The sequence below is a fragment of the Gekko japonicus genome, unplaced genomic scaffold (assembly GCF_001447785.1).
Source record: "Gekko japonicus isolate JY-2015 unplaced genomic scaffold, Gekko_japonicus_V1.1 scaffold120, whole genome shotgun sequence".
Classification (NCBI taxonomy): Eukaryota; Metazoa; Chordata; class Lepidosauria; order Squamata; family Gekkonidae; genus Gekko; species Gekko japonicus.
The window spans coordinates 634,425-647,788 of NW_015175973.1; the positions used below are offsets into that span (position 1 = coordinate 634,425).

Below are 13,364 nucleotides of genomic sequence, written 5' to 3' on the forward strand. Positions count from 1 at the left end.
AACCCAATGTGAAGAATTATTATCAATTTTATATTGTGATTTAGCAGCAACATAGTCAACAAATGGAAACATTAGGGCAATAAAGTAGTTTTAATATTTGGGGGGGGGGGATCACAGTTCTTGGAAAATACAGCCTCTCTCTTTTTAATTTTAAAGGTAAGGAACCCCAAAGAAATATTAGTTTGTCAAGATCTACTTTCTAGAGTCATTTTCTACACACCAATTCATTTCCTGTAAAGTAAATGTATATTTAGGGAAACGCTCAATTCTATACACTTGCCATCTACGGTAAAGACATTTTTTTTTCCTTCTCTCATACTTTACAGGGACCTGGGAGGTGCCTTATTCTTTGCTATCATGAAAACTACAACTCATTGTTGCTTCCAGTTCTATCAGTTGACACCATATGATAGGTTGCTAGGGGTAAAAGAATTAAAGAACCCAGACCAGATCTATTTCCCCCCAAGAGAATATGCTATGTTAGTCCTATTGCAAATATCCTGATTTTATGTCTTTTAAAAAAACAAACAGGAAATACAAAAATATCAGGACAAATATAAATTAATATATATTAAAGCACTGGAAAAAAACAGTAAAAGGGGTGGCCTAAAATGTTAAGTACAACGTACTTTGATACAATAAATATTTCTCAGTAAATTGAATACTGTATAGAGCAGTTCAAAAACATAGAAACAAAAACTCCATATTATACCTAATTTTCTCAACAATAATCTATTTTTTATCCTTAGCATTTATAGTACAAAAAAATTAATACTGGAAAAGGGTGGATAAACACTTGATTTCTTCTTTTGCCAACTTGCCCACAGAAAAGTGTACATCAGGAGGTTTCAGGATTGTGGAGTATCCTCTTCCGTCCAGGAGGTGAGATCCCCCATTTCCCCCCTCCCCAAATTGCATATCAAATGCCGTACAAAACACATCACACACATTTGTTAAACTTGCACAAATGAATCCTCTTCATCTGCCATTCTTCCTCTCACCCCCTGGAAGAGTATGATATGGTTTTGTCAAAAGAATACACCCCCCCCCCCAAAAAAAAAAAAAACCCAACAACCCAACAGTTATGGAAGTAAAAAAAGAAGCCTCTTATTCTGGTTGATTTTTCATCAGTAAAATGGAAGGGTCAAAAGTCAGTTGGAAGGTGCCAGTTTATCCTCAGTATGTTATAAAGAAGGACTGATGTTAAAAGCAGGTAAGTTTCCAATCGTTGTTGAAATGTGACTAGGCTTTTTGTTTTAATTTTTTTCTTCTTCAATGCTCCTCTTGGTCAGAAGAAGTCTCAGAGTTCAAGCACTTGATGATGATTATTATTTTTTGCACGTGAAGAAAAAAACGTAGTCTTTATTCTCATAATAAAAATAAGTCTGTTCTGTATTTTACAATATATTTCAAATCTTTCCACTATGAAGCATTAATTAGTCCAACATGTTCAATAAGTATACAACATTTAAAAAAAATAGACGTGGGCAGAATGGGAGGGGGACGTTTAGGAGGGGCACTTTGTACAGCCACACTTCACCACTTTCTCGACCTCATCCACAAACGAGGACCCGTCAGTGCACTCAAAAGAGTATTTCCTCCTCTTGCTCCTCAGTGGCCCGCAGCACTGCCCAGTTGAACACCCGCCTCTGCATTCTAGTCTCGATACCTTCTTGGTCGTCTGGCACGCGGCGTAGCCTTGCTGCTTTTGGAAGTAATCTCGGATTCGTTCCCCTCGACAAGAGATTTCTGAAATATACATAAAAAAGAGAACACTCACCAAATTACATACCTTTTTTTAATGCAATTAGTCTTAAAACGGTTTCCAGTATAAAGTCCTGATACCACGCTTCTAAATATGGTTTCAGGTTTGCCTCGTGATTGCATTAAACAATGGAAAATAATGGTTTTGATATAGAGGATTAAAACTGGATGGTACTTCTTCAGATCAGTGCATTTTGCAGTGATGATTTATATCTAAACCATAAATGCAGTATTATTACTATAATAACAAGAAAATTGGAAATGTAAATCTTTTTTTCTTTATTACAGAAATACACATCATCTATTTCTAATGGCACAGGCAGCTGGTTTCTTTTACCGTTGGGAAGTGCTTGAGACTATATGCAATTTCATTTATTAGACCTGGAGTTAAATATTATTCAGTTTGTTATTTAATGGAAGTTACATTCCACTAACTGCATAATTTACCGAGGCATAAAACCAGTTTAAATAGGAGACATCTGGTTTAAAGGCTCGACCCCCGCATTCTATTCTAGTCACATCGATGCAAAGGATGAAATAAATAAATGCCTGCTCATGAAAGAAAGGGAGTGGGAGAGAAAGGGACACAGAGAAAAGGAAGGCAGCCTGGATAGACAAGGGAAGGAAAGAAAAAGACATCGGAAGGGGGGGGGGAAGTTATCCTGTTTTCATCCATCTCACCTGTATAATTCTCTGTGATAAATCAGCTGAAGATGGGAGGTCAAAAGTAGAGTTTGTGATAAAACTAGGAGCAGAATCATTGGATTTGGCTTCTCAGTTGCAGAAGGCAGAGAAACAATAAATACAGAAAGATACAGCAGGTAAAAGGCAGCAGTTTAAATATAGCAAAAAAGTCGCTTCTGAGTAAAGAAAAAAAAAGGGGAGGTGACGGCAAAATATTCGATGGGGACAAAAATATTCCAAATGTTAATATAAAATTCAAGGACTCCCTTTAAAAAAAGAAAAAGAAATCTCCCCCTCATTCTTCATTATAAAATAATAAAAAGTTTAAATTATATTAAAAAAATTACTTTTCTTATGGAGGCAAGCTCTGTACAGTTTATAAAGGAAAAAAGAAATCCAAAAACAAAACACGACACATACCCCGGGACAAAGAAAAATGTACTTTGTGTGCGCGAGAATGGAATGAATTTTGCATCATCTTATATCTTTGGATGATAAAATGACTATTTCTATGTGAATCAATGACAGACAGGTTGGTTATCTACCTTTATCGCAGCTGTCCCCAGTGTATCCGCTGCTGCATTCGCAATACGGTTTCCCAAGGCCTGAAAGCCTGCATTTACCATGTTTACATCGGATGGACTGGCAGGGGTTAAACAATTCTTCATCTTCATCACAGAGGACTCCCCCATGTCCCTGCAGGCATTTACAACTGTATGAAAATGCATTGATTGGCAAGCAGGTACCATGCACACATCTACAGGGGGAGACAAGCCCAAGAGAATACAAAGAAATTATTTATCCAAATGAAGGCAAAGCAATATTGGCTATAAATGCTTTGGACTGTATTCGGGAAAAGGTAATGGCGTATAGTTTTAGAATGTACTTTTTCAGAAAGCCATGGCAAAGCATTTTTTGCGGGTTACTTGGTCTGCAAGGTTAGTACAAGCGCAAGGCACCGCATGGGACTTTATTTGGTTAGTGCTGAAATACTGCCACTGTAGATGTGTTAATGGAAGACCTGAGCAGTGTGTCACAGATACCATATTCTGCATTCTTCAAGCAAAAAGGCTTTTTTGGGGGGTTTGCTGTGGGGGCAAAGGAATGCATAATCTGGCTAAAAACGACTTGACTTGAAAAAAGCAATTAAAATTTGCAAGGCAAAAAAGCCACCACTTACCTGCATTCCCTACTCCCTTCCCCGCCCCACAAAACCCTCTACTTAAAAAGAATAAGAACAACAACAAGAGGACACTTTATGCTCAATAGAAGTTGCAACTCGTTCTGCCCTACGAAGATGCCGGGGCCAGAGGAAGTGCTGTTGGTTTTGGAGATCACTCCAAGCTGGCCAACCCCCCCCCCCCGCAAAGGAATTCTAGCTTATTTCACAGTCGAATACACTTTTGAGTTAAAGAAAATCTGCTACAGTGTTAGACATTTTGATCTTTAGCCAAATAAAATATGACATTCAGGGGTGGTCTTGGTGATTTTGGGGTGCAAAGCAAAAGCTCAGGGTGGGGCACCAGAACAACTGCCATCCTCCTACAGCTGCCACCCTGGGGCCAAGTAAGGGGTCGCCCTCTCCACTTGTGACGTGGGTGGGAGCCACCAGTGCTGCTGGAAGCCAGGGATCTGAGCCCCAGATGGAGCCTCCTCCTCCTCCTCCTCCTCCAGGGGACAAGGCTGTAGGTGGGTGCCCCCCCCAAGTGTCACCCCTCGGGTTCCTGCCTCTGTTGGCTAAGGGCACTTCTGATGACAGTTCATTCAAATTAAATTTAAGAAACAGAGGATGAACAGAATTAAAAACTTGTGTGCAGTAGTTAAGAGTGTCACACTTGGATAAAAGGGACATCATTTGATCTCCAATTAAAATAGGGGGAACCAGAGGCTCAAAGGCTGTGCCCCCAGAATAACCACGTCAGTGCACCCATAATTACTAGCTTCCTCCAGTCTTCTTAATCATTCTCCAAGCTGTTTTTTTCCCAAAGTGAGGGAGAAAGATACAGTGAATGCGCAGCTTCCCCCATGAAAGTTTAAAAACAGTTTGGGGGAGGTGATTTTGAGTTGAAAAAGGACTCAAGGCTGTTATCATCTAGTCTCCGCCTCCCCATCTTGGCAACTCAACAGAGAAGGGCAGGATCAGGTGCAATTCTACATAATTTCATCACACACACAGGAAAGAAGGCTGTCTCAAAAACAAGGATCTCCCTTTACCTCGTCCCTGACAATTATTCAAGACCACTCAGTAATTAAAGTACATTTAGGGCTTTTCCACATTATAATTTCCCCCTATTCTGTATGGGTTTTGCACCCTCTAGTGGTCAATTCGATATTACATTGCTTTATATTTGGTATATCTCCTTGCAGATCTAAACTACTGGTTTTTATGCCGGACATAAATGATATAATACTGAATGAACCACTAAAGGGAGCAAAACGTGTGCAGAACTGCCAGGAACACCCCCCTCCCCGAAGCAACAGGAACACACAAGCAAGGAAAAAGAGAATTCAGAGAAGCTTTTAGAAACAAAGGGTCTTGCTGTGTTAACTTCTCTGCAACAAAGACCCAGATTCCCATTAGCATTCTCACCTAAAGCACTTTCCACTCACGCTAACTCAACATAGACCCTGCTGGAATTGTCTGCAGATATCCTAAATTGATGAGGAAACAACGCCTGTGTCCAATCTACACACCTCCAATATACCCCCCCCCCCAAGAAAGGCTACGAAAGAATATCTGATCCACAGTCACCCTGCCAGTTTAATTGACTCTGGGAATCTGGACCTGGATCTTTCCAGGCCAGGTCTAGCAATCTAACTCATACACCACACCACCTCTACATTAGGAATTAGAGGACATTAGAAAACACACTTACTTATTTCCTAGACAAGGATCATTGGCTTGCTGATCGCAAAGTTGGCCGGTCCATCCTCCATCACACTCACACGTAAAGTCTGACTGGCTCGTTGCATGGCATGTTCCGTGGACGCACACCTTCTTGTGACAGGGCTCACAGCCTGGGAGAATTCCAACTGGCAGCGGAACGTTCCTAAAGTCTTGCAGTTCACTATTGATGTACAAATTACGGATACAGCCTTGAAAGCTAGTGCCATTCTGGCCTGGGGACTGATGCAAAGCAGCAACATTGTTCTTCATAGGCATCCCTGGAAAAAAAAACAGGCTGGCCACTCCCTTGAAATGAATCATCACAGTTACTTGAAGACTTGTTTATTCCAAATAATTAACTGTAAGATAACTATTAGCAGCTATGGAGCTAAGAACCCAGTTTTCTAATAGTGGATTCAGGTAACCGGGCTGAGCAATATCATATTATGGGATCTTCGCGGAGCTGAGTTGGCTGAATGTTATAACAGGGATATCATATGGAACAGATAACGGAAAGTACTGCCCTTTTATCATACTACATTGTTGCAGCTTGCCTAACCCTTGCTGCTTGCTGCGTTTATTACACATTGGTCACCTGGACAAAGAAATTCTCTGACTCCACAGAGTGCTACGTCCATTCTGAAAGCAGCCATGGATCTAATCTGACTCAGCAGATTTTGACCAACCCCGAGGCTCAGTTATATTGTCAATGCATCACTGTGAAATCAGTGTTGTCAAAAAGTTCACAAATGATATTATTATTAGTTTCACTTGGAATATTATATTCTCATTAGTCATTTTCTCCCAGAGTCCAAGAGCTATTCATATTCACCTTTATAAAAGGGTTTCTTACCTCCTACGTACAGTGGCGAGTCAAAATTCAAAGTGGATTGTTTAGACAAGTTGGTGATGACTTTAGGACTTCCTCCATCAACAGACAAAGACAGAATCTGATCCATGGCCAGTAACTCAACTATGTGGAAGTTACCATCATTGATTGTCTCAACACTGAAACAAGAACAAGTGACACTTTGATAAAGGCTGGTGACACTCCTTCTCAGAAATGTACAACCTTCCTACTCACTTGGGACTCCCACTCAACTGTTCCCGCTGGTTCATATACCCTTGCTCTGGCTGTCTCCTGCCTCTAGGTTTGGAATTTCCAAAAACAAAGAGCCAAATCAGAAGTGATGAAGATCATGAATCATGGCAAGACGAACGGCATGCACCATGGGAAAAGGGGGAGGGTGTGTCCAGTCATTTGATTTTTTTCTGGGAGGAAGGTATTACTCATATCAATTTTGTATTGGAATGTTCATTGACTTTTGAGGATGCTTATGTACTTTTAGACTATTTGCCCATCTCTTTGGAGGCTACCAATGGTCAGTGAAAAAGGACCCTTTGTACCTTTACTACAGCTAAAAGACTTGCATTACAACCTTGGAGAGACAAAAGCCCACCTCAGGTAAACCAGTGGATGGAGGACCTTAGAACTTTATCCAGACATAGGCTAAGAATTTGGCAACAGACAAGGTTAAGACCATTATCAATAGAATTCCTTGTGGAAGGTAAGTGGGGGCTAATCAAATAGCTGCGCATGGTAGAATAATGGGGACAGTGAAGCAGGATGTGAGCAACTGAGTCCGGTTCGCTATAGGGGCAGTTGCAGGTTCTATCCCTTATATCTACCTGATACAACAGCCGAAGGGAAGAGATTAAATCTCGCTAACATAAAAACCCGCCGATAAAGAGGAATTGTTAGGTTAGAGATATACAAAGCCATAGAGGCTTGAGGTGGGGAGAGAACTTTATTAATATTTGAATGCATGGCATACAGACGACAATTGTGCATGGACTTATTTGGAGGTATTTGGAAAACTTTTACAGAAAGTTATGTGTAGATCTGCCACCACTGTTGTTATATTTTCGTCTCTACTTTATATATACTTTCCCCCTTTGTTCTATAGTTGCTGGATTTTAAGGTTCTTTTTCTCCCCTTGTTCTTTTTTTTTTTTACAGAAAGAAATTAAAGAAGGGGGGGGAGCTAAGTCACTCAATGAGGCCAGTTCACGTATGAAAATAGAAAACTCAAGACATGGACAGCCTTAGGGATGGTGCCAACTGATCCACTCTGCTGCCCTGACTTAAAAGTTCTCTCCTGTTTGTGAAATTAAATGGGTAGCTATTTAAACACTGGAGAATGATAATTCTATTATTTTGCACTTCAGTGTTTGAACCCGCTCTTTTGTACACAGCGATCCTGGTTTTTATTCAGTGTAACTGAATCGATGCTTGTGGAAAAGAATGCATTAGCTGCCCGAATTACAGTACTTTTTTAAAGAACTATAAACAAAGGCGTCATAAAGATGAACAGTGTATTTGAAAAATGCTGTCTAAAAAGAATGCTAAATGGGGGCTGTTATTGTATAGAAAATACTGGCTTTTACATAAACCTTCTTCTAATTCCTAAACATTCTCTTAGCAATCTACTAACATCTGGGCCCTTTAATATTATTGCCTAACCAAGTTTAGCATTATTTCCCCAGGGTATGGATTTAGGTTTTTCATTCTGTTTGACTATTTGAGGGGAATTATTGGAAAAGCTTATTTCAAATGGGCAGACAGCTGCTTCTAAAGTTTCCAAAATACTAGCTAAAGTCCTCTTTCTCGTAGGCAAAGAATCAGCCTTTTAAGAAGTTTTTTTATCGGACAGGCGAGCAGAGGTTAGTCACCAGATGGCTAGGTTTGGAGGGCTTGCCCTAAGAATCAGAAAAACTATAGTAGCTCAAAAAGAGGAGAATTAAGATATAGTTTGATTAATTTTAATTGTTATGGTTTTTATGGAGTTTTTATGGAGTCTGCTTCTATTTTATGAAGTTTTATGGAGTCTGCTTCTGTTTTAATGTTGTATGTATCATTTATGTTGCAAGATATGCCATCTGTGTATTATGTGCTGGTCAATTACCACGAATAGATCTTACGACTACTACTAGCTAGAGGGCTCACCTTTCAGGCAGGTGCACTGTGGTGGCGAAGAGATGCCCCCAGCTGGTCACCCCACACAGAACAGACGTTCGGAGGCCCACGCATGCAAACAGAGGCCCAGCTTTACCCTGCTCTGGCAATTGCCCTCCCCTTTGCAGCTCCTGAACTCCTGCTTCTCTCCCTCCTCAGCTGCCAGGGTACACAGGACTGCTGTCCCATTCATACGCTCCAGCAAGTGTGGTGCAGTGGTTAAGAGCGGCGGACTCTAATCTGGAGAGCCGGGTTTGATTCCCCACCTCCTCCTCCACGTGAAGCCTGCTGGGAGGCTTTGGGCCAGTCGCCGTTCTCTCGGAATTTTCTCAGCCCCACCTACCTTGCAAGGTGCCTGCTGTCGAGAGGGGAAGGGAAGACAACCGTAAGCCGCTTTGAGACTCCTTAGAGGAGAGAGAAGTGGGGTATAAAACCCAACTCTTCTTCTCTTCATCTGCCAGAGAATAAGGGACTTGCAGGCTGGTCCTGGAGAAATACTTGACCCTTTCTTTGGCCAACTCACGTTCAAGACAGCCGTTCTGAAGCTCTCTGACTGCAGCATTTCAGCCAGTCTGCTTCCACTGCGGCCCGACATGCATGAGAGGCCGGCCTCTGTCCAGCTATAAGCTCTGCTCCCTAAGCTTGCCTACTCCTGCGTTTCACCACTAGATAGCGGTGGTTGCTTTCATGCTGCTTAAAGGGATACCCGTCAGCTATCTATCCTCCCATGGATAACACAAGTGCATACTCGTGCTCTTGAAATCATCACTACCAGGTGGACAAAGAACAACTGAATTCAGAAGTATCTGCTCCAAACTTCCAAGAGACTGTTTCAAACACAAGTCTTTCATTCTGAGACTCTGGCTTCCAGTGGCTCGAAAGGAGCCAGACTAGTTGAGCAGCATCTTCCATTTCAAGGGGCTGTCCAAAATGTCCAACAGCGACTAGCTTTTTGCTTCCATTTGCACTCTACGGGCCCAGATGGATGTGGTAAAGATTTATATATCTTTAGGCTCACCTGTAAATGGCAGACGCTGGATACGATCCTGTATCGTAGCTGACCCTCACGCGCCCACGATACAGTTCCATGGCTACATGATCTCGGTCGCCTTTATACAACAGGATCCCACTGTCCTCATTTGTGGCAATCTGATGATGAATCAAAATTTATGTTAGAAGACAATGAAGCTACTCACAGAAGTTTCACTGTTAAAAAAAGGTCTTCGCTCCACACTGTAAACCACTACTGTGATTTCTGTCTTTATTTTGTCCTGCTTCTATCAAACATTATCCTAGTGCCTTCAATAGTAGTTTTATATAACAGGTTCTCTAAGGCTGCTGCCACACGGGACGGCTGAAACGCGGCTAAGCAGAGCCACACCGAACTTGAGACGCCGCAGCGCATCGCTCCCCGGCACGATCAGATGCCGGGGAGGAAAGTCCGATGGGAGGGGGAGGCTGCCGAACTGCGCATGCTTGAGCATGCGCAGTACGGCCGGTGGGGCGGGATGTGGCGGCGCAAGGACGCGCCGCCCGATCCCACGGCCCGGCTTGCGTCGCTGGAAGGGATACAACCACCTAGGTAGGTGGTTCTTTTTTACAGCGTGGTATCGCCGTTTGGGACGGAACAGGGACGGGCAGGCAATGATTCCCAGATGTTGCCGTGGGATCGTGCCCGTTTGCTCTGCCCCCGTTCTGTCTCGCTCCCGGCCCAAAAGGCCTCGTATGGACAGGACCTAAATGTTAGAAAATTACAGCAGAAATCCAGCACGATGGCAGTCATTAATGGAGCAACACCAGAGACTGTTTCGTGTAGCACATGAAGGCCAATCCTGCACAAAGTGCACATTCAGCAAGAGCCAGTCAGAGATTCCTGATTAATATAGCTGTAGCCAAGCAGGGATCCTTGATTAATGTAACTCTTCCCTCCTTTGCTGCTTTGCTCCTAAACTATCCCCTTTAGCCGCATCGCCACCTGAAGCCAGGATTTTGTGCCTTGTGGGGCACATTTTTTTCTGGTGGGGCTGAAGTTCTCAGTGCAGAAAGAAAAGCCATTTAAACAATGGAAAGGTGTTGCCAGGATAGATCTCTAAATTGCAAGCTGTCGGCCACTTCAGATGACAGCTCTCAGCTGCTGCAAGTTAATCACTTCTGCCAGCCTAAGCAACAATTCTGCGAACAAGCCGGCAGGGAGGGTGATGATTTCTATAGTCAAGAAACCTAACACTTAGGCAGAAAAACTATCTTAAAGGAGACCAATTTCTTGACACAGAGTTAGAAGGTATCCTAGAGGTCACCTACTCCAACCTCCTTGCTCAGTGTGGGAATTAGTGAACTACAGCACCCCACTCTGCTTAAAGAAGCACACACCTTAAAATGTTTTAAAATGATTGAAAAAAAGCATTTACAGGATAAATTCTTGTGGGGGCGTGCCTTTAAGAAAGGGGGCAGAGCCCCCCAAAGCCCCACTGAAACTACAGGACTGAGAAGGCAGGGAAATCAGCAGCAGAAAGGGTTAAATGCGACTCATCTGCTACTTATCTCTTGATAATTGTTTTCCTGACATTCTCACCACTTTTCAGTGGAGAAGCAAAGGCTGGCTTTTCAGGCCCACGCTTATCACCAAATATTTCTTTTAGCCTTGTATCCAAGTTACAATAATGCCATCTTGAACCCAGTTTGTGGTATCGCCATCTTGAAACTGAATGGTGCCACAATGAGCTCTCTTTATGCATGCTTTTAATTGAATATACTTGTCATACTAAGTATGTCGTCCCTCAGTTTATTTCAGAGCACCTGGTGTTACCTGGAGAGTGATATTTGTCTGAGGACGAAACTTGGCCGAAGGAATCTGCAAGTAGGATTCTTTGTTCACAAAGTTGATGCTGACCAGCTTTTCACATTTATCACCCAGGTATCCTGACAAGCACTGACAGACAGGCTCATTCGTTTTGGTGATGCACTGGGCTCCATTTTGACACTCATAATTATCACATGGACTGGTGCGAGGCAAGACCATCGGTGGCGAAAACTCACAGAAAAGGCCGCTGGACGCAAAGAAAGACACAATTACGTCACAAAAGCCACTCTTCGGACGTAGCGGCAGGCTTGTGGCGTTTCTGGCGATGCCTGCAAATTAGTTCTCACCTATACCCTTCAGGGCATATGCACGTATAACCGTTCACCGCGTCAGTACAGTGTGCTCCATTTTTACACTTATTGTCTTGGCAGTCATCGTAGTCAGTATCACAGTGTTCTCCTATGTAGCCAGGTGTGCAATCGCATCTACAGAATGGGGGGGGGGAACACAAAGGAAAATGCAGTGCTTAACAATTAAGTGGTAGGCTTAAGAGCAAGGTGACGCTGATGCAATTCAAAATGCAGTGGTGCTTAGAAAAGAAAATTAACACGTTTTCAGGCTGCGCTGTGCAACACTGGTCTTTCAACAAAAAAACCTTCAACAGAATGTTTCTGAAAGCTGATATATTGATTGAATGCATTGCTTTACATGACAGACTGCAAGTTAATGTATGTAGGTTATGTCTTGTTTGCTGTTCTGTCTGATTATCTGAGATTATATCAAATATTCAGCATGGACATCTTGAGGCCTCCCATGAATCATTCTGACAGCTCTTCCTGGACTTGCCGGTTACACACAGAATTTTGAAAATGAGAAAATACATAAAACCTTAAGTTTGGGAGACCCAGACAAATATGACAAAAATTTGCTTTGAGGTTAAACATTTCCCCTTGCAAATATGGTTGGAGCCAGCAGTATACTTTACATCAAGTTAGCCTGGTCAGAAATGAATTTTTCATCCACAACAAAGATGAAAAATGAGACACAAGTTCTGATGAAGTGAACTCTGACTTGGGAAACATTTATGCTGGAACAAAATTTTGTTAGTCTTTAAGGTGTTACTGAACTTTTGGTTTAAGTTTGACTAGGTTACCTACAAATTCTAACTCCTTTTTAAAAAGTCAAGATTATTTTAACAAGATCATTATTTTGAACACATTAGGTCACAAGGAAAATTTTCAGAGAGAAAAACGGAACTGCCAAAACATATTTTTTGTGCTGACGTGCTGACTATTGGGTCCTCAGGGCTGGTGCCTGCCTAGCCTTCTAAGGAAGTTTAGAGGGGATCCATAGCCCTTCGAAGTCTTCAAAGTTGCAAGGCAAAACAAGTGCCTGTTTACTGACTCTGTAGGCACCAACCTTCCAATGTTCTCCAAGTAGGCGATTAGTAATTTATTATATTACGGTCCATGACCAGATCCAGTTAAAAAACAAACATTATTCAGATATTCAAATATACAGATTAAGAACTCCAATTAAAATACAGGAATAGAAGATTTTACAATAAGTAAATAGATTTATGTTATATTAAAAGGAGAAAAAATAGAATGTAAAATACATAAAAAAGCATCATAGGCTGCGGTCACACGGAACATTGGCCATGCTAGAGAGACGGAAAATAGGTGGATTTTCCGGGCGCAATCTCACCGCCACATCTGGGAAGCGTAGAGCTCCCGTGGCTCACCCGAGGCTTCCTGCCAAAGATGCGGGGTAAAAAACTAGTACCTCCGAGGTACTAGTTTCCGGTAACCGCGGGGCAAGGGCGGGCGGCTGATCGCGTTTCCGGTGGCATCCAGCACCCGCCCATGTCCCCTTGCAAAAAGTTTTTCCCCCCAAGTCTCCATGGATGCGCACAAGCACCCAACGGAGCATGCGCCTACTTTGGTGTACAGAAAAAAAAACCCGTTTGCTGCGCCGCGCCGCAGGATTGTCCTGTGATCAGCACCTCCCCCCTACCCAAGGGACCTCCACGGGACGTCTGATTGCGCAACCGCGCGTTATTTTGCCCTGGGGCAAACAGGGCAAAATGCCTGCAGACCTCAAGAGTTTTTCAAAGGCACAAAGGCTGCCAACTGTGTTTCTTGGAGATGGGTCCAGTTGCTATCCAATGCTTTTGTCTTTGGGAGATTCACAAACAACTTGCTTGCCTCCTTC

The 13,364-nt window shown here is 42.6% G+C and overlaps 1 protein-coding gene across 1 annotated transcript in view; it reads right to left on the minus strand.

Annotated features, from left to right (window-relative positions):
• Positions 1-1,116: 1,116 nt before the first annotated feature.
• SLIT2 (slit guidance ligand 2) overlaps positions 1,117-13,364 on the minus strand; it is a 455,701-nt gene continuing 443,453 nt past the window's right edge. The window contains exons 30-36 of the mRNA XM_015426100.1: positions 11,498-11,635; positions 11,157-11,397; positions 9,369-9,499; positions 6,189-6,343; positions 5,325-5,613; positions 2,994-3,205; positions 1,117-1,749 (exon numbers count right to left, since the gene is read on the minus strand). Coding sequence (XP_015281586.1) covers positions 1,508-1,749; positions 2,994-3,205; positions 5,325-5,613; positions 6,189-6,343; positions 9,369-9,499; positions 11,157-11,397; positions 11,498-11,635 — 1,408 coding nt within the window. The 3' untranslated portion in view covers positions 1,117-1,507. The remainder of the gene's footprint in view (positions 1,750-2,993; positions 3,206-5,324; positions 5,614-6,188; positions 6,344-9,368; positions 9,500-11,156; positions 11,398-11,497; positions 11,636-13,364) is intronic.